This window comes from Diabrotica virgifera, chromosome 2 (assembly GCF_917563875.1).
Source record: "Diabrotica virgifera virgifera chromosome 2, PGI_DIABVI_V3a".
Lineage (NCBI taxonomy): Eukaryota > Metazoa > Arthropoda > Insecta > Coleoptera > Chrysomelidae > Diabrotica > Diabrotica virgifera.
Genome location: NC_065444.1, coordinates 95,040,832 through 95,064,512, shown reverse-complemented (window position 1 = coordinate 95,064,512; position 23,681 = coordinate 95,040,832). Strand labels below are relative to the sequence as shown.

The window sequence follows — 23,681 nt, the reverse complement described above, 5'->3', positions numbered from 1 at the left end:
ACCCTGTATTTAATATAAAGAAAATTAGCAATATCGACCATTCTTGAAAATTTTGACAATAGGTTAAAAAATATGGCATTAATAAACCATTGTTGTTTTGCTTATTTTTATTTATACAGGGAGTTGAACTTGTTACGATTTTCATATAAAATTGGTTATAATAACTTTGTAAATACCCTGTATAACATAACAAACCTTTATATTTTTGTGATGGAGAAGTTAACAGGATTTCGAATTTAAAATAAAATATAGGGTATTCCATTTAAAAAAATTGGTCTGCCACTGTGTTATCTAACACCCTGTAACATTCTAACTAATTTTGTGATGTGAAGCTCAAAGGTGGCTAAAATTTGTTATTAACTTTTATTGCTATCTATTACTATAGCGGAGCTATTGAGCTTTACCCTACTAATCAATCACCCTGTAGATTGTTCAAGTTTCTAAGTTAATGATAAAACACAAATTTTTTATTATATCATGTGGACTTGTATGCAAATTTTATTTAATCATAACCATATAATTTCGGAATACAAAGTTATCCATAACTGCACGTTTAACGTCGCGTTATAAAGTGACAGTTTTTTTATGGCATAGACTTGGGTGTCAATTAGCCAGTCACAACTTTTTTGTTTTCTGTTCATACATAAAAAGTGACAGTTGATACATCAAATAACTCGAGAACTGTCAAGAAATAACGCAAGTAGTTAAGTTAAATATGATATATCACAATAGGTTAATATTTCTATGTATATCACACCTATTCGAGGATTATAACTTAACTACAGGACAACTTTACGTTATATTTAACGTGAGTAATTCATCACAGGGCTGAATATGAATTATGTGGATTCTCTTCTCTTCTCTGGAATGTCACCACAAATTACTACAGAAAAACAATAAACTCATAAAAAAAGGTTTTTATTTTAATCCAAACATAAAATAACCTAACAAAACATTTAATTATGTTGATTCAAAATTGAATATTATTTTACAACAAATGCATAAAATCATTTTCTTACCTATTTATAGTATATAAACTTACATAGTATAAAAATATTAGCACATTGACGTAGATAATCTTTGAAACATCAAAACAGTAGTCCCAAAATTCTCAATTACATCAAAAGTTGCTTAAAACTTACTAGTTTCTATATAGAATTTGCACTACTACAATCATTGAAAGCCGTTGATTAATAGAAAAATAATAATAGACCACATTGATTTTTCTCAATATTATACAAAACCATCTTTTCTGTAACATAACTGAATATATTAAAAATAAGTAGAAGACACTCTGCTGAAAGGTTCCAGCCGTTAGAAAACGAGAAAAACTAGCTTGTTTTGTTAGAAAAATTAATTGTTTTTAATAACTCTAATAATTGTTTAAAGATATTCCATTGGCCCGATTACTTCTTCTTAGGAGCAGCAGCTTTTCTAGCTTTAGGTGAACTTGCGGCAGCCTTGGCTTTTTCGTTGTCATGCCCTTATTTGATTTCTTCGCCTTGGTTGGTGTTTTGGTTACTTTGGCCTACGCGGAAGTCGGAACTGCGGATGAAAACGCAGTTTTATGTGATGACTTCTTTTTAACTTTCTTCGTATTTGCGGCTTTTTCTCTGTCCTTGTATGTCTTTGATGCAGTTTCTTAGTCTTAGTCACTTTATTTATAGGTTTTTGCCTGTAGCAGAACGTTTGGTAGCGACGACAGTTTTCTTCGGTTTAGTTGTTCCTCCAACTTTCTTTTTTTTTTGCTCCTGAACTAGGCTTGGCAGATTCAGAAGACGACGAGGAGGTCAACGCTAACTTAAAAGATCCTGATGCTCCCTTTCCTTGGTCTGCACCAATGATCCAGTAGCAACTGCAGCTTTTAAATATTTTTGATAAACGGTGCAACTTTTTCCGCATTAACTTTGTAATTTTTAGCGATATATTTTTTGATAGCTTAAAGAGAACAACCACCTCTTTCCGTGAGACATTGAGGTGAACATTGTTCACCATTTCAGATGTTGGCGGATAGGAAGGTTTTGGCAGTGAAGATGTTTGTGGCGTTCCAGATGCAGACGTATCCAAAGCAGCTGATGATTGGTTTTTTGTATCTGCCACTGTGTTGGGACATATATAAAATCGTAAGTTAATATGCGGTATGTGGCCATTCACTGACTGAAGAGCGAAAACTATATACACGTAGAATACTCTACAATAATATATATATTGAAAATATAAGATCAAAAAAGATACAATGAGGCTAACTCAATACTCCCTTCCCACAAACAAGCTATAAAATCAAGCTTTAATAATAAATTTTTATACTAATTTCTAAAATTCATATACTTATATACTAAACGGCTTAGATTTCTGATTTTATGTAATAAAGAATACCTAAATCAATAACTACATAATAGGAACCTATTCATCTTGTTCCTTATTTTTCTTCTTTTTCTTTTTCTTCTTTGGGCTCTCTTCACCCTCAACAGTTCCATTCAATTCTGAAGCTTGACTATCATCCAAAGAAATAGACTTCTTCTTTTTCTTTTTTGGACTCTCTTCACCCTCAACAGTTCCATTCAATTCTGAAGCTTGACTATCATCCAATGAGATAGATTTCTTCTTTTTCTTCTTTTTAGGTTCTGACGATTCAACTTCTGCATCCTCAACAGTCTCATTTGCAGCTTCTGACTTCCTCTTTTTCTTTTTCTTCTTCTTCTCAGACTTGATTTGTGCTACTTGCTGCTCATACTCTTCTATAGCTTCTTTCATTACTTCGATGTTTTTCTTGGGAATATCACCACTTTCATAGAATTTTAGCCTATCTTCGACTTGCTGCCGAAGTTTTTCTCCAAACACTTGTGACGGCTGTTCTGAAAAGCAATCTATTCTAGATGCAATTGAGCATTTGTTTGCAAGGTACCTTGAAATACGACCTTTGTTTTTGGTGCCAGCACGTCCTATGAATGTGGAGTGGAAGATCAAGCCATATTTCGGAGTGTTTCCTAAAAATAATAGGCCGAATTAAAAAATTATGTTAACTTGGTGCAATTAACAGTTAGTTAAATAGTTTCTGAAATCAAACACAAACAAAATGTGCTTCTTGGTTTACACTGTTGTTCAGTAAGATTATTAGTAATCATTAGTAGTAAAACTGTAAAGGATAAGGTATAGGAACATATTGGTAAGCGAGATGATATGTAACCTTAAAAGCAATAAAATGTAAGGATGCAGATTTTGTGATGAATGAACCCTTATGATACATTCTTTCAAAATAGTCTCTGCTAAAGATATCCCAAACATACTACCGTTGCAAGTAAGGAAAAGATGAGCAAAGGACCTCCCTAACTTTAATCAACACACAATTTTAATTTTCCTAAAAGATTTTCTTTAAGAAATTCTAAGGTCCAACAGACTATAAAGACATAAACGTAATATACTGTTATATTCCTAATTGATATAAGAAATAAAAGTTTATAATTATAAATTAAAGTCAAATTAAAACAAAGGTTTTCATTTTTCTCGACCACGGGCATGTAAATTTGGAACACCCTGTATAAAACAAATTATGTATAGGTAGCTGTTAAGAGAGTGATTCGGAGAAGTGTTTACGAACCGCGGAAACAATACGACTCAAATAAACAATTAAAGTGATGTGTACAAAGAAAGTGTTCGCGGAAGGATTTGTCATTAACCACCGCTAACTAATACTCTAGTGAATAAGATAATAGGTCATTAAATTTGTAAATGTTGTATTAATGTAGAAAGTAAAATTGAAATGGGGAATATTATTTTTTCTTGAAATCCATTAAGATATTTAGAAAAAGGAAAGTTGTGTTGATAAATACGGATAATTGAAAGTTGCTTGAGATTGGTTGATTTTTGAATGCTGGAAGGGGTAATTTGGAAGTAGGAGAATGGATGAGAGTGATGGGCAGAATGTTTTGAGCGATCGAAAGGCGAAGTCCAGTGTTCGAGAAGAGTGTACAAAAAGGTGAAACGCCGGTATAGTTAGTTTGTTGTTGAAATTTAAAAAGTAAGATATCGTGGAACGAGTGTTAGGCCGAGTCGAGATAAGATATAACTCCTTGAGTCTAGAGTATCCCGGTTTTTGTTGAAGTGTTTGAAAAAGGTAGAACACGGCATCAGGAGAAGGCAGGAACGAGGGCGGTACGAGGCGTAGTTTTCAGAAAGGAGCAGAGGCTTTACTGGGAAGCTGGTACGAGTCGTTTGATCGCAACCCAAGATAGGAGGAAACGTGTTTTGTGTGAAGACATTGTCAAATCATCAGTAAAGGTCAGTCTATTTTGTTATGACATGAATGTATGGTTTATGTATTAAATACCACATTGAAAATTGAGGCACACAATCATTATTAAAATTTTTTTTATCAAACCTAAATCAATTTATCACTGATAAATCATAATAGTTCATTTTAAATAAAATACCTTTGGAGACAAAAACAAATAAGATTCCCATGTTTGTAAATGTTATATTAAATAAAGATAGAAAGATAAGATATAAGAAATATTAAGCATTGAATGCCATTTAGATAAAATAAACGATTTTATAATTTCTAATTGAAATTCATATGTGTGTATTATTTTACTCTCTTTTATCTATCCCGATTAGGAATCCACTGAGAAATATTTTGAAGCCACGAAAGTAAGTAATTGATATTATAATTTAGCCCTGAGATTGACACTATATTGGTATTTGATCTGTTTGATTAATGAGATAATCATTAATTAATTAATTAAAATAAATTACATCTGAGAACAGCATCAGATCTCAAAAATAAGATCACAACAATACATAATAGAAGCAAATGGTTCAGTATATCAGTTAGACTTCTCTACCTATTTCTTTCTCTCTCTCTCTTTAGTTTTGAACCCCCAGAGGGAGTGTAGTGGTTGTCATGATGTTATGGTCCATCTCCATAGATCTCGATCTCCGGAAAATATAAGACAGAAGACCACAGGGAAGATCCCTAACAAGATTAATTGACCCAATCAATCACTTATATGCATGTAACATATTCAATGTACGAGGGTCGTTTTTTTTCAACCTCCGTTTGTCCATAAAAAATTCCCGTGAAGCGTTTCGCCGTTGCGGTGCGCAGTGGGCGACAGCGCATCTCCCCCGCTACACTCTACATTAATCCTGACTTCCAGGCATCAGTAATCAGTCTGTACTGTGCTACACACGAAACAACATGGCCGCGACAATTATTTCTCCCGCCAACTGTGAATTACGCGCTGTCACTCGCTTTTTGCAGGCAGAAGGCAATAGTGCAGCTGTAATTCATCGAAGGATGTGTCAAGTGTACGGAGAAGGATTTATGAGTGATGGAGTTGTGCGTGAATGGTGCCGAAAATTCAAAGAAGGACGAAATGATATGCATGACGAAGGGGGTCAAGGTCGCAATTCTGTCGTTACAGATGAGCTTGTTCAACGTGTTGATGAAGCGGTGAGAAACAACCGTCGCTTGAAAGCGAATGACAGCGCGTAATTCACACTTGGCGGGAGAACTAATTGTCGCGGCCATGTTGTTTCGTGTGTAGCACAGTACAGACTGATGCCTGGAAGTCGGGATTAATGTAGAGTGTAGCGGGGGAGATGCAATGTCGCCCACTGCGCACCGCAATGGCGAAACGCTTCACGGGAATTTTTTATGGACAAACGGAGGTTGAAAAAAAAACGACCCTCGTATTTATACATAAACAGGGTTGGCAAAAGTCAAGGTTTTTTCCAAAAACCAAAAAAACCAGGTTTTTTGATTTAACACTAGAAAGTCGGAGGGGCCAATTTGGCCCCTGTTGCGATTTGAAATTATTGTAGTTTTTTTATTTGAGGCAATAATAATTTCATATTTTATGACTTTTAATATTTTGATACAAAGACTTATTTAGCACAAAACAATATTGTTTACTAAATTTATTAAATGGTTTTTCTAACAAATCTACCATAGAAGTCTAAAGGGGCAAAATTTGCCCTGTGTAAATTATTATCGTTTTCTGGGAAATTCAACGAGGCTTTCTTTCAAATTCCTGTCGGATGGGTAAAATTATATTTATGTATATTTATTGTAAATGGTTACCCTTATACTGTACTGATCATCTACGTAATAAAGATAAAATTGTTGGTGAACACAAAGATACAATTGTGGGTGTAGAGGACCAAATGACACGTCTTTATACTACAAAAGTAACTTCAAGACGATGGTCTATGTACGTGTTTTATAATACTCTTGACTTGGAAGCAATAAATGCATGGATTCTTTATAAAGAAATACCTGGAAGTCGACTCAGTCTTTTTAAGTTTATTCTTCGGCTGTGTGAAGAAATATGGGCCCCATACCTTGCCTCCCGAAATCTGGAACTACGCCTAGCAGCACCAGGTCTAACAACAGCTATCACTGTTACTATCCGAAAGCGACAAAAATATCAGATGAAAATATTTTCTAAGGTAAATCATACTTCCAATCATTGCCGCGGCTGTAACAAGGCGATGTGTGCCAAATATCAAAAACTGCCAAACTGTATGGTATTCCGAATGTTTTTGATAGGCAGCGAATGTGTTAAACTGTTAAACAATGAAAGTAAAAATAAAATCAGATTCTATCGTCTAGAGTAGATTTAATTTCTTTAAACTGAGTTTTAATCGATTAAAGAACGTGGGGCCAAATTGACCCCTTCCGGCTTTCTAGGTAGGTAAGCTAAGCCCGACTTTCTAGTGCTAAACTACAGTAGAGCGTCGATAATCCGAACTAATTGGTACAGGGGTAGTTCGGATTATCGAACATAAATGTTCAAAATACATACAAAGCTCATAAACATAGTACATATTATGTACATTATGTACATACATTTTAGTTACAAGGAATAAAACACCTGCATAATAAACAAATATATTGTATGTATTCCTGCATAAACAAAACCAAAAAATCCGCGGTCATATTTTGCTCATATTGTCATATTAAATCCAAAAATTCAGTCCGCGATCATATTTTTTAATTTTATAATTTTTTTTGCGTTCAGATTACCAGGGTTCGGATTATCGACGCTCTACTGTAGGTTTATTTGATACAAAGTATAATAAGTCTAAGTTCTTTAAATTGAATAAATTATTTTATAAAATAAAAGTAGTAATAAACAATGAAAAAATGATTAAGACAACTTTTACTTTTATTTAAACACACAACAAATTAATATAACAAAAAAGACATCTTCAAACGTAATAATATTCAAAATAACTAAGCTCGAAAGTAAAACAATAGAATTTATTTATCTTAATTTTCTTCATTTGCGGCAGCTATATTAAAAACTTTAAATAAAAACATCGGTTTAGAGGCTCAATAAAAAATCAGGTTTTTTTCTTAAAAAACCAGTTGGTTTAAACCATGGTTTTAACAATGTTGGTTTAAACCTGCCAACCCTGTACATAAGTATGGCTTAAAAAGTTTAAAAAATGGTCTTACCTCTTGTTTTCAGTGCCCTAAACAAAGCCTTTTCAGCACCCAAAATCTGAACTGTAGAAGCTGGATACTTAGCAAGATTAGTAAGGGAACCAGCATGAGCAATCAACCTAGCACCAACTTGATCTCCAATCAATGTTGCGAGATTGGGAGCTACATCTGACATCTTGGTCCTTAAATATTCTGCTAGCCGCTTTCTGTAGTCTGACAAAGATACAACCCTAGTAGCGAACATTTCAATGTTCAGTAAATCTATGTCACTTATGTCCATTCCCATACTAGATCTTGAAGCATCTAAGATGGCCTGAGCTTTACCAGAGTCCATTGTGAGTTCTTCTAGAGCTTCCAGAGATTCTTCTGAAAGAAGTTTCCTGTTCTTAATGAATTGTGCTACCTTGGCATATGTGTAGTTTTCTGGTACAATTTTCACCAACTCTGGGAAATGATAGGAATACCATTCTCTAAAAATATAAGAATCATCAGCATATTTATTACAGAAATATATAAGGTTTGTTCCAATGGACCGTGATAGTGTGATGTCAAAACGTCAAAAATGTTTCCAAACAAAACAAAGATGTTGTGTCATTATACACTTGGTGTGTGTAAAAATTTGTAATTTTATTTTGTTTTAAAAATCATCTGCGTTTGATTAATTGGAATAATGGCAAAAAATAGTTAATTAAAATTAATGAAATTTTGAACTGTTTTAAAGATAGTTTTTATAATATTTTAGTACAGTTGAACCCCAATTATTCGTGTGCGGATTATCCGTGCTATGATTTTCTATTACTCAAATTGCATTTTTGAGGTTTTATCAAAGTAGTGTCACCGTAAATTCACTTGACTTAAACCCTATACGCCGAGAAGAAGACTCATTCATAATGAAATATTTATTTTTTATGTTATCTTTTTATGGTATGTATATATGTATGTATATTCGTACACATGTATTATATATGAGAAATAAATGTTTGAATTATCCGTGCATTTCCATTATCCGTGCCAACGTCCAGTCCCGAGGAGCACAGATAATCGGGGTTCTACTGTACTTACAATATCAAATGATAATAATTTTTTTGAACATCAGTCTCTTTCGGAAACTTAAAATACTATATAGCAAATTGTCCTCTACGAACAGTGATTACAATTTGGTACCCAACCAACACATTATCATTTTGTAAAAATTAAATAACATACAAGCAATATATATTCCATTTATAAAAAACGAAAATAAAACTGCCACAAAAACCACGTGTGCCTGACAGTTGTTTGCTTTGTTTGGAAACCTTTTTCAGGGTAGCCAACACTGATTTGACGTCTCGACTATCACAGTTCATAAGTGGCCAAACCAGTCAGAAACTATCAGTGAATAGTCGACCAGCGTGAGTAGAGGGGATAGGACTGATGACTTTATTAATGTTCTCTCACTGACCAACTGTTTGCTGACGATTTGACTGTTTGTTGGAAGAGACCTATAAAATTAGCCTACCTGATCCTCATGGAAAAGGTGTTAATATCCTTGTCAAGTTGATCCAATAGGGCAATAGATTGAATAATCATATTATCTACTCTGTGGACATTGAACTTTATTTTAGCACGTGAGTATGAATGTCCCAAACCCAATTGGGCAACTCCTGAACTTTTTAAGGTAAAACCTTTGATTAAGTGATGAAAGTGTGCACGTATACCTAAAATACAAACGATGTATCAATATACTATTATAAAACAATTGATAAAAGCTATAGGTAGATTTTCAGCTATTAAGGGGAACGGAGCAAAATGCAAAATCTTGAAGCATTTCAAAATTTTTAATGTGCTTTAAATGTATTCATTTTTTTTCAAATCCTGAGAAAACTAATAAATATTTTTAAAACATTTATACGCAGAATGAAAGATTACATTATTACCGATGGCCGAAAGTCCCTGAAAACTTCTATAATGTTTATTTTAATAAGTTACATGTGTGAAAATAAAAGAGAAAATTTAGTGTGATTTTTAATTGCAATATCTTTATTCAAAAGAAACTTTTTATTTATTCTAAGGGACTTTCGGCCCTTGGTAATAAAGCAGTCTTTCATTCTGCATTTAAATTTTACAAAAATAATAGTTTACTCAGGATTCGAAAAAAATGAATACATTTAAAACACATTGAAAATTTTGACATACGTTAAAATTTTGCATTTTGCTCCGTTCCCCTTAAAAGTAATCACAACAATTAAAAATAATCAAAAACTGAAACAAATATAAAGAGGGACTGAATATGTGTATGATTGAAGTTACATTCTAACACATTGCCAAAGATGATGAAAATATTGGAAGAGTACTCCAGCAATATCAGGTAAAATTAAAACAAAAAAGATAAAAAAAGTTCCAGGATCCAAATGATTAGCAAAAAATGTCTTGAATAAATTGAAATCAGAGAAAGATTTATTATATTGTAGAATATAATAATTGAATCGCTTAATTCAGAAACAACCAAGTCACAATTTAGCAGTTTTGAGTTTATTACACAACATGTTTTTCTGTGGGAATAAGGTGGATTCGGAAATATATACGAATATTTTAAATCGTTATAAAATCAACTATGCTTATGGGACATAGGTGTATGCTGCATTATATTGTGTGTAACTCACAGAAATATAATGTTGGTTTAATAAACTCAAAATCGCCAAATGTGACCGAAGTCACATTTGATGATTAGGTTGTTTCTGAAATAAGCGATTCAATTGCATTTTTGTACTTATTTAGATTTTATTTTTAATATTTATTTTATTTATCAACGGGCAGGCCCAGTTACAATTAATGTTAAATAACTATAAATTCATAACAGTATGTACCTATATCTATGGGTACAATACAAAAAGTTAATCTGTATTATTATACAATACAAAAAGTTATCTACAGTCCTCTCTCTATAACAATATGCAAGGGACCAGGAATTTTCATCATTATAAGGAGAGATTGTTATCCAGAAAGAGAGACAGAATTCATTATTCTAATAATAATACTGTACTAAATAACCCATTTTTATTTAAAATAGGTTAACTTTTAATAATACGTAAAGTACTTAAACCGAAAGTACTACATGCTTTTTTGAAAACATGTTGACTGTTCACAGACTGAGATACAACCGAAACTGGAGGTGAGAATTCGTCAATAGATGACAACATCTGTGTGAAAACAGTAAGGCACAATGCCTGAACGATAAAAGCGTGTTACTGAACTTTCTGCACACAACATTAAAATTTGAACCACCAAATTTTTGCTAAATGCAGGAATTATCGTTATAAAGAGAGTCTACTGTATATCTATTACTCATGCCCAAGAGTACACAAAACCTAATGCAGTAATGAGTTGAAGGTTGCAAAGAAATCTATATCATATTGATTAGTCTGGCAGTTCTTAATATCAAGTTGTTAAATCCATAGTTAGTGCAATATATAGGCATTGTTTATATAGGGAGATAGTTGGTCAGCCCAATAGGTAAATATGTTTGATTCAAATTGAGACAGTCACCAGATGTCCTCACAATTTCTGTCAGGGTCGCAACGTCAAAATGCATCGACACCAAGTTGGATACGATCCTATTCATAACACCCCAATTCGCATACATATTAAAAAAATAAATATATAGAATAGGAATCCTATTAAAAATAAATATTAGCATCAATCAGTTGTCAAATCCTAGTTAATTGTATTGTGTATATACTCAAAGGTGAATATATCGATGGCTTGGTTCCAAATGTGGCTAACTACAATTTTTCCATTTTTGAGCTATTTACACAGTACACGCATAATTATTTTAAGTTTTGTTCCAAATGTGGCGAATTGCAATAATTTAAAAATTGGCGCCAGAATATATAGAACCATTAGTATCTATGTACACAATGAACGTAGTTCGCAATTCCATATGTAGCTATTAACACATAGCCACCTTTGGAATGGACATCTTTCGATGTAGGTGAAGTTAGCGCCATTTGTTTTATAAAGCAGATTTAAGTAATAATGAAACTTTATTGAAAATATTCATCTAAGAGTATGTAGGACAATGTTATACAAACTCTAGGCATAAAAAAAGGAGTACTAAATTTTGCAATTAAAAAACGTTTCCCCAATAGTACTAGTACTGAACATGATAAAACGGGCGGCTATGGAATATCAAAAAAATCTGATGAATCACTAACATTTTTGAAAGAATGTATCAAAGTTTCCCACTATGGCATCTCATTATTGCTGCAAAAACTCAAAAAGATTTTACTTAGATCCAAAATTGAATATTTCTATCATGTTCAAACTTTATGAATCAGAGTGCATGGTAAACAATAAAACTTGTCTCAAAGAATTGTACTACCGACAAGTATTTAATAATCATTTTAATTTATTATTTCATACACCAAAGAAAGACCAGTGTGTGACATATACTACTTATGAAAAAGCAAATCCTGTAGACAAGCACACACTACAGCAGAACTATGATTACCACATACAACGAAAGAACAGTGCAAGAGATGAAAAAATTTCTGATAAAATTGCTGCTGTATTAAATGACTCGACCATACACGCCTGTAATTTTGACCTGCAACAGGTCCTGTACGTTCTAACAGATCTGACAAATCCGGTTCTATTTTAAGAAACGCTACTTATAATTTTACGATTTTCAATACTGGAAATAATACTGGTAAATGTTTCATGTGGACTGAGATTGAGGGTGGATGTGGGCCTTCAGAAGTAGCGTCTTGCTTGTTTCACCAGCTTAGGAGCCTTCCCCAAACAATTAAAGTGTTAGACTATTCAATGACACTTGCGGTGGTCAGAACAAAAATAAATTTGTTGTTGCCATGTTTCTATACTCTATTCAGGCTTTACCTATTGAAGTAATCAATCAAAAATTTCTTACCTCTGGTCACAGTCAAATGGAATGTGACTCAATGCATGCTATAATAGAAACCGCGGTCAAAAATATCCCTGTATATTTGCCTCATGAATGGGTAACTATTGCAAAGAACGCAAAATGAAATGCTCCAAAATATGAAGTTTATAATATAACACCTGACCTTACCTTTATTGACTGGAAACCCCTTGCAAAACTTATAATGGTTAATCGAAACAAAGCTGCATGAAGATGGAACTGTGATTAATTGGCGTGAAATTAAGTGGATTAGTTATGAAAAAGCTAATCCTTTTGTGATGCATGTTAAAACCCATTTAGATGAAGAAGTATTTCACAAAATATTGATTGTGCCCTGTAGGGGTCGAAGAGTTACAATGTCCACCATGGAAAATTGTTTAAAGCCTTTGTTTGAAGAAAAAAGAAAAATATCGGCTGCAAAACTTCAAAACTTAAAAAGAAATCAGTAGTGCCGCAAACGAGACGGTATTACCAGATATAGATAACCAGGAAGAGCAAGATTTTTTTGAAACATTTATTTTACAAGAAGTTTACACCTTTGTTTATTTATTACTTATTTTTATAAATTTTACTGTAGTTGTAATATTGTAGATAACCAGTAATCATTTTTCAATTTAAAATAAAGTTAAGTTCCAAATGTAGCTACGTGTATTTTATTACGAAAAATCCTCCCCAGACGAATAATTTAAAGAACTATTTATTATTCTTGTATCTAAAGTGTTTCCCAGTATTACTACCTAATATTTTATAGAAAAACAATAATTTGATTTGAAAGACCTGATGTGATCGACAAGGTTAAACTTAAAAAAAAAAAAAACAATAAATGCTGTATAAAAGGTATATTTAAAAAAAACCCTCAAAAGGGCCACATCAATTCACATAACTAGTTTTCGACTGGTTTACCAGTCATCATCAGTGCTTACGTGCAATGTACATGTTAGCCACCAAAATGCTATTTTACAAAAATATGTGGGTCAAAGCCCATTTCAAGTAGTCCGTTAAGGAAACATAAGTATAAAAAGCTACCTTAAGCCTTGATGTTTAAAATATAATTTAATTTGCCCTAGGTAACATCTGAAACTTGGATGTGACTTGTTCACATGTTGGAAGTTTGACGGCAAGTCTTGACTTGCCGTCAAACTTCCAACATGTGAACAAGTCACATCCAAGTTTCAGATGTTACCTAGGGCAAATTAAATTATATTTTAAACATCAAGGCTTAAGGTAGCTTTTTATACTTATGTTTCCTTAACGGACTACTTGAAATGGGCTTTGACCCACATATTTTTGTAAAATAGCATTTTGGTGGCTAACATGTACATTGCACGTAAGCACTGATGATGACTGGTAAACCAGTCGAAAACTAGTTATGTGAATTGATGTGGCCCTTTTGAGGGTTTTTTTTAAATATACCTTTTATACAGCATTTATTGTTTTTGTATCACATGGTATACAGCCAACTACAGGAAAACTTTTTTCCTTGTGGAAGGTTAAACTTAAAATTTCGTTTAATCGAAAATGATGATTTTGTAGTTAGCCACTTTTGGAACCAGGCCATCGATATGAATCCAGGAGGAAAACAATCATTTGTGGGATGGGGAATCACTTAAAAAAAAAAAAATGAAAAAAAAATAAAATAGTTTTGTGTATGTTGTATAAGTAGAGTAGAGTAGAGTAAATTTTTATTTGCATAAACTTTTAACATAACTGAGCAAATAACGTCACATTACTAATAATCACATATTAAAAAATATTACTAACAATCACATATTAAAAAAAATATATTAACAATACACTAAAATATACAAACAATACAAATTACATATATGCTGATCAAGGCTGATAGGCTTGACTGTAGACTCCACCATAGTATAGGGCTCAATGTTAACCAGATGTTGAAAAACCATTCTATTATAATCACCGTTCTATAAAAAGGAATTAAATTTTTTTGGAAATACAAATTTGCAAAAACATTTACTTAATACATCCAGTTCAGAAGTTTAACAATGGTTAATTGAATTGATTATTGTTGAAAGGGGATAAGTGCTGTTTTCTACTTTTCTAGTTATAGTAAAAAACCCTTCTCTCTTTCTTTATCTGCATCATTTGGTGTTGACAGGAAGCAAGCACTGATGCACTGCATGGACATAGTTTACACTGCGAAACTGCATTTAACAGCAAATGACGTGCATATAGAAAGAAGGGTTTTTTACTATAACTCAAAAAGGTCAAAATGGTGCTTACCCCATTTCAACAATAAACTATTCAAATATTTGTTTCTATTATTTTTTGTTTTTATTTTTATAATTCATACACATGTATATCCTTGTAACACTTGAATTTATTTCATATTATTTTTATAGATTTATAAATAGGTACTTCACTACCTTTTGTATCTTTTAATAATTTAGATTTGTTTGTATCCGAAGTTTTCATTACCTTAGTTTATGATATTATTATTTTTGACTAAAAATATTTGTACCTACCAAACTAACTGTTCCACTTATATAATCAAAAATGCTGCTGACATCCAAGTATCTAGGCTGAGTATCTTAATAAAATAACGACTGCTTCCCTCAGCTAGTACATAGTATTAAAAAATTTGGAAAATTTTTAAAGCTTACCTCTTATAACTTCTGGAACTACACCAATATGGCTACAATTAATCCCCAGAGCTTCAGTAATGGCAGCAGATAGTTTTGGGTCACTCACGCCCAAAGTAACTTTGTCCTTTTTGCTGCCCTTGGGAATGGTTACGTCTAAATATTGTTGTAGCTCTTCAGGAAGAATACCCTCGGAAATAGCATTAACATTTTCCAAGGCTGTTACAGCTGACCTAAATGGACAAAATCCAACAAGTTTCACGATGCTATTAAATCGACTTATATCGTACACTGCGGCTTCCAATTGCGGAAGCAACATTCCGATTTCTTCAAACTCTTCAACTTTGAAGACCCCATACCCCGCGGCATGTTCAAATAAAACATAAAGCTTCGTCTGAAAAAAGGTTGCGATTAAAAGGGATTCTTACATTTTGAACTATTGTAAGGTTCTTACTAAGGTACAATTCACCGAATAAATAAGAAATATTTACCATTTTGTTTGGTTTTCCATTAATGTTTGAAAATAAAAAATCTTCCACACACGTGCAAACCACAAAAATTCAAATTAACCTCACAATTTTTATAATGTCATTGTCATTTTGTCATACATCAATTCCTGTCATTTGTCTAAAATTTCATGACCAATCCGTGACATAAACAAGTGACCTTGACGCAGATAGACAAATCAAAGATTTGTAATACATGTTGCATAATTTTGTCAACCAATATCAACGATGTAAAAAATTAGCAGCAACAGCATAGAATTAGATGTGGCTATTGTTAACAGTTAGTAACACATTTTTTCAAAAGAGAGAAGCTCGACTGATTACATAGAAGAGGATTTTCGTGATAAGAGAGGAAGGTATACATGAATGTGAGGATGAATGTAAATAGTGAGACAGTAACCAACAACATAAAGCTGCTTGTACTGGATATCGAAGTAAAAAGTGAAACTTAATAATTCTCAAAATACCAAGTGGTAGATGTTAAAAGATGAGAAAAAGGTCTATTCAGGGAAATAATAGTACAAACAATTTGTTGGAACATGAAAGGAAGTCCTAAAGCTTGTTACTGACAGGGAATTATACTAATATATTATTTCTCATCTCTGGTGTAGTATGTCTGAAAGGATGGCTAATAACAGAGTTCATTCCAATACCCAACACAATGAAATTGTCAGGAAAATAGGATGGTCAGTTTTTGGAACCATGTTTTAAGTTTTCTTGCGAGTGATCCATGAACGTGTCTACAAAAACCAGACGATAGCATAACAGCAAACCAACTGAGATTTAGAAAAGGCTTTACTAGAGAAGCACTATTTCACACTCATAGAACGGCATCGAGATGTCAACTGTGACGTATTCATATGTTTGGTTGACTTTAAGAAAGCCTGCGTCAAAATAATGCAGAAGGCTTGCAAACATTATTACGGAACATAAAAACACATAATCAGGATGTGAGAATTATAAATTTATACCGATATCAGAAAGCCATAATTCGAGTAGACCAACAAAAATCTAAAGAGATTAAAATAAGAAGGAGAGTATGACAAGGATGTGTACTTTCCCCTCTTGTTTTTAAAATGTGCTCACAAGAGATGATAAAAGAGGCACTAGAAGACATCAACGAATACATGTCGTATCAATTAATGGAACACTAGCGAATAATCTCAGATATGCAGATGATACAATACTCCCTGCGGACAGTAGAGAAAGGATGTGCAGTGGTGCTGTATAATGGCTCTGAACATAACAAGAAAACAAAAATCATGATTGTCAGTAAGAACAAGATTGAAGACTACACAATCTACGTTAAAGGAAAAGCTTTATATAAAACCACGCATTGAGATGGGCAAAAGCTCTTTCAATAAGATAAAAACAGTGTATTAATGCAATGGAAAACTGGGAATAGCAATTAGAACTAGAGTATTGAGATATTACGTATTCTCTGTCCTTTTATATGGAGTTGCAGTCTGGACAATTACGGACGCAACTAAACAAAGATTTTCCAGCTTTGAGATGTGATGTTATCGAAGAATGTGAAAAATATTATGGACACAACACGTAACAAGAAAAATTAACTACTTTGGTCATACAAGGGAAATAGGACCGGGTAGACGATACACGTTCGGGTTAAAAAATTTAAAGCAGCCGAAAGTGTGGAAAAACAATAATAGAACTCTTCAGAATGATGATGAACGGCGATCATCATGAATGTCTTCATGATGATCGCTAACATATCGCCAACCAATGTCCTTAACGGACGAGCACATGAAAAAGTGAGTGAATTACTGCGATTTCTCATTGATGGCTCGATACGACATGAGAACTAAACCGTTCCAAACTTCGGACTATAAACCTTGGAACTAATGTATCATTATTTCAATCTGATAGTTTTTTTTTGATTTTCACATATTGTATGTTTCACTTTCCGTTCCATTTAGTTCTTCAGCATCTATTCTACTTGAATGTTTCATCACCAACTTCTTCTTCGTCTCGTAGCAATACAACCTGGGGTGGGTCTTCGCCGACTACACAAACAAAACTCTATTCCATCTCGAACGGTCGCCCATGATAGTTGGGTCAGTTGGTAGCCCCATTGTTCTTAAGTTTGACCATATAGTGTGTCTGTATCGCATTCGTGGGCGTCCTCCCAGATTAACTTGGTAAGTATTATATTAGGGAGTATATGGACATGGTCATCAAAAAGAGAGAACTCAACTTATTACCTACAAAAGTGGACAACATCAATCCCAAATAGACTACTTCATGATAAGGAAAGAAGACATACGTGAATGTAAGGACTGCAAGGTAATAGTGAGACAGTAAGCCACCAACATAAGCTGCTTGTTCTGGACATCGAAGTAAAAAGCGAAACTAAACAAAAATATCAGAGGACCACAAAAAATCAAGTGGTGGATGCTAAAAGATGAGAAAGAATATTATATTTATTTTGCTCAACAGGCCATGTAGGCCCTGGGCGTGAAAAACACAATTACATTTTTTTTACTATACATATCTACAATATACAATATTAATTAGTCTATTTAAAAAATACATCATATAAATATATACATATATATATATATATAGCTCTCATTTTACAATTCATGGCACATTCTTCTGTTACAATTTCTCTTGCGCTCTTCTTACCACTCCTCTCCATTCTTTTCTGTCTAATACCTTGTTTCTCCAGTTATCTATTTTTAATTCTCGTAAATCTGCTTGAACGCTGTCAAACCATCTTTTACGGGGTCTTCCTTTCCTTTTTTTCCCTACTGGTTTCCTGTTCAATATCATCCTGGCCATTCTATGGTTTTCCAATCTTTGCACATGTCCCAACCATCTTATTCTATGCGCCTTTATTATTATTATCAGGGAAAGAATAGTAGAAAAAATATGTTGGAACATGAAAGAAAGCCCTAACACAATTTGGAGAAAACTGGCCAACATTATTAGAGAGACGGCTATTGAAATACTTGGGAAAACGTCAGGAAAGAAGTTTGAGGATAAAGAGACTTGGTGGTGGTCAAATGAAGTATGTACAAGGAAAAATAAAAGAGAAGGGAAAATTATATAAAAAGTGGCAAGAAACCAGATAGGACATAAATCTTCAAAACTATATGGTCGCCAAAAAGGAAGCGAAAGCAGCAGTAGCAAAAGCTAAAGTAGAAGCGTATTCAAACCTATACGATCAACTTGATACCAGGGAAGGCGAAGCAAAGATATATAAAATAGCCAAACAAAGAGCAAAGAAAGCAAGAGATTTTAACCAGATTAGATGTATTTGAGATGAAAATAATAATATACTAATTCACGAAAGAATGTTAAAAAGAGATGGAGAAAGTATTTTGACAGTTTATTAAATGAAGAATTTGACAGACAGCCTGTGGAGTTAACTGAGACAGTAACAGCAATGGCTATCAGAATAACAAACGAGGAAGTGGCTCAAACGCTTCAAAAAATAAAGAAAGGAAAAGCAGTAGGACCAGATGAAAGTAGGATTGCACCAAGGCTCGGTGCTTAGTCCTTATTTATTCTCATTAGTTTTGGACCAGATAACAGCGAAACTACAGGGTGGTATTCCATGGTGCCTAATGTATGCTGATGATGTAGTGTTAATAGGAAATAGTGAAAGAGACTTAGAACAAAAATTGGAACAGTGGAGACAAGCTCTGGAGGAAAAAGGTTTAAAACTTAGTAGGACCAAAACAGAGTATTTGGAATGTTCATTTAAAGATGGGAGTTACTACAAATAAAATGGTATCTTTGGATGGTGAAATGATTGTGAAAAGCAATAGTTTTAAGTACCTAGGATCGGTATTACAGAGTAATGGAGAAATAGATGGAGATGCATGCAGTAGGATTAGGACTAGATGGATGAAGTGGAAAGAAGCGAGTGGTGTGTTGTGACAGAAAAATTCCAATGAAGCTGAAGGGAAAATTCTATAAAACAGCCATAAGAAAGGCTATGATGTACGGAACTGAATGTTGGAAAGTGAAAAAGAAAAAGGAACAACGAATGCATGTGGCGGAAATGAGAATGCTTAGATGGCTGAGTGGTGACAAAGAAGGATAAAATTAGAAATTAGTATATTAGGGGAAGTCTAGGTGTGGCACCAATTGATGCCAAAATGAGAGAGCATAGGTTAAGATGTTTGGTCATGTTCAACGTCGAGACGTTAATCACCCAATACGAAGAATAGCTGAAGTGCAGATTCCTGGAAGGAGTAGGAGAGGACGACCAAAGAAGTCCTGGGGGGAGACGATAAGGCAGGATATGTTGGTAAAGGGGATTAACATTGATATGACCCAAGACAGAATTGTGTGGAGAAATGCAATTAGGGAAGCCGACCCCGCATAGGGATAAGGCAAAGAGAATGATGATGATGATGGACATGGTCATCCCATCTTAAATGCTGAGATATAATTTTTTGGACTACGTCGCTCGCCGTATAGATCTACTTGACCTCCGCCGTATTAGTTGCTATTGGGGTCGTGATAATGTCCAAAGATTCTTTCTGAGGATTTTTCTCAACATCTAAGTTTTTTTTTCAATTGCTTTGGTCAACGCCTCACACCCATACATGTTCACCGGTCTAATCACTGTATATATTCTGATCTTAAATATTCATCACCAACCCTTTTATTTTAAACACAAGTTCTCTACTTTCCTTTCCCAATTTTTAGGGTATAGGTTCAAGAAATAAAACACCGCCTTAATATTAGTCTTTTATAACATTTATTGGAATTACTTAAAGATCAAAAACGGCCTAAAAATAACATTCAATATAAACTTAACGCCAACACGGGCACAATTCATCACACTATAAATATTAATACTAGATTCATAAGTTAGTTTCATTTCATCGAGCGTAGTGTCCTGACAGGAAGAACAACTCAACTCTTCCAATTGCACGTGCGGTTTCAAACCACCCAAAATAGCATCCGAACTGTCTGCCTCGTTGTTAAACAACTTGCCCTTGAACCTGATATGGTCGGTGGGTTTCAATTTTAGTACGAAGTCTTGGAAGTACTCGTTAACGACTAAAGTGAGCTCCGTGGCTTTGGCCCAAATGCCCGAGTGCATCTTCAATGTAATTTCAAAAGTGTATTTGTTGTATTTCTGCAACGTGCATTTATTTACAGAGCTGACGATGTCGTAGAATGCCAGGCAGTTGTCTCTAGCTATTTCTGGTACTCGATCACAGTCCGATTTGTTTTCTTCGCCATACATACAATAAAGGTACTCTGAGAGACTTTTTGGCAATTTGTCGAATATACTCTTGTATCTATTTGATACTGACCTTAGTTTAATTTCGCTAATGTAGCCATTCCACTGTATGGTAACACCTTCTAGATCAACACATTTTATTTGAGACAAGGCAATGTTTTCTTCTTGCCAAACTGGCTGATGACAGAACGTTTGGTATATCTCCCAGCTCATTACATGTGCAGACTTCTCTTCATCATCGTAGTAGCTTATGTGTTCTTTCGAAGAATTTATAAGTATAAAGAACGCCAAAACCATCAGCACGATCTGTATTATAGCTGTATACTTCTTATATCTTGTCTGAGCACACACGTAACATATCCCCAGACCTAAAGTACTTAAAATAACAAATATACAAATAGTATAAATAAAATTAGAAGTGATTATCCACTTCGTTAAAGCTGCTACCGGTAGAATAACGCTAGTTATGCCTACCAAAGGTAAGAATAGAACTGCGCCGACCAGAGCGAGAGTTCCTCTTAAGAAACCAAACATAGTGGCGCCTTGTGAGCTGATGATGCAAATCTGCAACCAACTTAAAGTTACACAATGAGGTATCAGAGTCTTGTAAGTGCCTCTCCAGTGTTGCTTGTGAGCTATCTTCAAGAATATGAGCGGTATGCAGGCATAAAGGATAAACCTGAAACTAATGCAGAACTCTATACCGTTTCCGATAATGTAACTAGGAAAAGTTGGGACATTCAGCTCTAGAAACCTCCAGCCTTGAGTTACGACTGGGTCCGTATCATATGGATACTTCGCTAAGACGTTTATAGCAAAGCTGAACAACACTGACATATCAAACACCATTTTGGATCTTACTTTTGGCATGAAACCCAACAGTGTCATGAACGTTAGCAGGAATGAAATTATGGTTAACTCAGATTGTAGAATCCACTGCTCAGAAATAAAAGAATACACAAACAAATTCACCAGAAGGCTTACAAAAAACTGACCGTAAGGCTTCATGTTGTTTCTGATATATTGGTACTCGGTTTCACTGGAATTCAAGTTACCACCGGAGTAACAAATGAACAATCCAGACCACAATCGAAAATCAGTGAACTCTTTTTGGTTCTGCAACATTTGAAACGTCGTACAAACCATTACTGCAAACGAAATGTAATACAACAACATTGGTAAAATATACAAAACATTATCGGAACTAAAAAATACGTAAACTATCAGTAACAGCAAAATTTGTAGTTCGGATTTGACTAGAGGACCTAAGAGCGGCCAAGTCTTCTGTCCTAGAAATTGAATCAATTTGAAATAGAGTATTTTTAAAACCAACAAAGGATGTAGTATTGACCTATGAACGTAAGGAATATGGTCTAAAGCTTTTAGGTCCGGGTTCGACAAACATAGTATGCGATTCACTTCCGGTAACTGGCCATGTGAGTAGTCGACAGCGGCTGCTAGTAGATGATCCTCGGTTAGTTTTTCATTGGTACTATCGGATCTTTGTGACCAATCTGTTTCTTCTTCCGATTCGCTACTAAACTCCTCATACTCATTGGTTAATTTACCTAGTCCCCAATTATCTTCGTCTATGTCATTAGTCTCTGTAGATTTTGAGCACGTTTCCCCACGATCAATCGCTAACATCTTCCTTTTCAATTGGTAGGACGTAATGTATTCTCCTCCATTTGACAGGCTAAAAATAATGCAAAGTAAAATTTTTATTCAAGTCAATACGAATATCTGAATATGTAACATACGTTGGTTATATGAGTAAATACGGGGCCATACAAGGTCAAGATTGTTTGAAGGGCATATAAGCTGTCTCTTCGTTGGAAAGACACGGGACCAAGAAGTCTAATTATGTAAAAACTGATAAAACGTCACGCTTCACGTAAAATACCAGTTTCCACGTCGAACGTCGCGTGTGAAATCACGCCTTACGTGAAATGTCACATTTTGTTAAGGGCACCCAAAGTCCGAAAATTGAATTTTTTAAGTTTTTTTGGGTTATGATTGAAAATTATTCTATGAAATCTTCTCTTTCCAACGATATATTATAACACATTATAGTATAAAATATCCATGGTTACAAAATTATTTGTTTTTTGAACGGCTGCACTCAACTTACCGTGTACCGGTAGCTTTATAGCGTATAAGAGTGTTTTATGTTTTTGCGATTTCCCGAATACCTACTAGTTTTTTAATTTTTGATGTCAAATATCTCTGGATCCTTAGAAGATAGAAGGTTCAAATTTTTACAGTAGTTGTAGATAGACAATATCAAGTGCCGCGTAAAGTTTTATTGAAAATTATACAAAAACAAGTAAAATAAAAAATATAATCTAAACTTTTTTGGGTTTTTTTGTAAGAGTATTTTAAAAAATTTTAAAGTAACTGTTTCTTTCACTCTAACTTTACAAAAATCTACGCGGCTCTAAAAAATACATCTAATTTCAAAATAACACAAAAATTAGGTCTCTAAGTGCTTTGGTTACAGAGCTATGGGATATAATGTTAAAATTGTCGTTAAATGGGACTTCGGGTGCCCTTAAAGTCTCACGTTCTATCAAAACGTGTAATGTGGTCATTTTAGGTGAAACGTACCAAAAAATGTGTAATTGTACACGGCGTTTTGAAGTATGTAACTTTTGACGTAAAACAACAACTTTGACAACGTTGAATGTGAAATTTTAAGCGAGACGTTACATGTTACGTGAAACGTCAAATTTCTATGGAATTCGAGGTATTTCTTTGAATTGGTTCCAATATTACTTGAATAATAGAAAACAACTAATTAGAGCAAATGATACTGACTCTAGTCTCAAAAACATTGTGTGTGGACTACCACAAGGTTCAGTATTGGGTCCTCTACTGTTCTTTATCTTTATAAATGACATCACTAATTTAAAAATCGATGGGAAAATTTTTCTTTTTGCTGATGATACCAGTATCACTTAGAGCAACTATTGCATCT

At 33.9% G+C, this 23,681-nt stretch overlaps 2 protein-coding genes across 2 annotated transcripts in view; both read right to left on the bottom strand.

Annotated features, from left to right (window-relative positions):
• Positions 1 to 902: 902 nt before the first annotated feature.
• On the bottom strand, positions 903 to 15,607 carry LOC114330395 (nucleolar protein 56). Its single transcript, XM_028279739.2, has 5 exons — positions 15,463 to 15,607; positions 14,993 to 15,365; positions 8,949 to 9,147; positions 7,463 to 7,920; positions 903 to 2,987 (listed from the first exon to the last, which is right to left on the bottom strand). The coding sequence occupies exons 1-5, from the start codon at positions 15,463 to 15,465 to the stop codon at positions 2,404 to 2,406; spliced, it is 1,617 nt and encodes a 538-aa protein (XP_028135540.2). The 5' UTR covers positions 15,466 to 15,607; the 3' UTR covers positions 903 to 2,403.
• A 4,582-nt stretch (positions 15,608 to 20,189) lies between these two features.
• LOC114330396 (wolframin) overlaps positions 20,190 to 23,681 on the bottom strand; it is a 30,709-nt gene continuing 27,217 nt past the window's right edge. The window contains exon 4 of the mRNA XM_028279741.2: positions 20,190 to 22,400. Within this exon, the coding sequence (XP_028135542.1) occupies positions 20,222 to 22,400 (2,179 nt within the window). The 3' untranslated portion in view covers positions 20,190 to 20,221. The remainder of the gene's footprint in view (positions 22,401 to 23,681) is intronic.

What these genes read in the sequence shown, in the direction of transcription:
- LOC114330395 (XM_028279739.2), bottom strand. An exon ending in ACCTTTTCCATGAGGATCAG is followed by an intron (nt 7,921 to 8,948) that starts GTAGGCTAATTT and finishes TTATATTTTTAG; the next exon opens with AGAATGGTATTCCTATCATT. An exon ending in TAGGGCACTGAAAACAAGAG is followed by an intron (nt 2,988 to 7,462) that starts GTAAGACCATTT and finishes TATTATTTTTAG; the next exon opens with GAAACACTCCGAAATATGGC.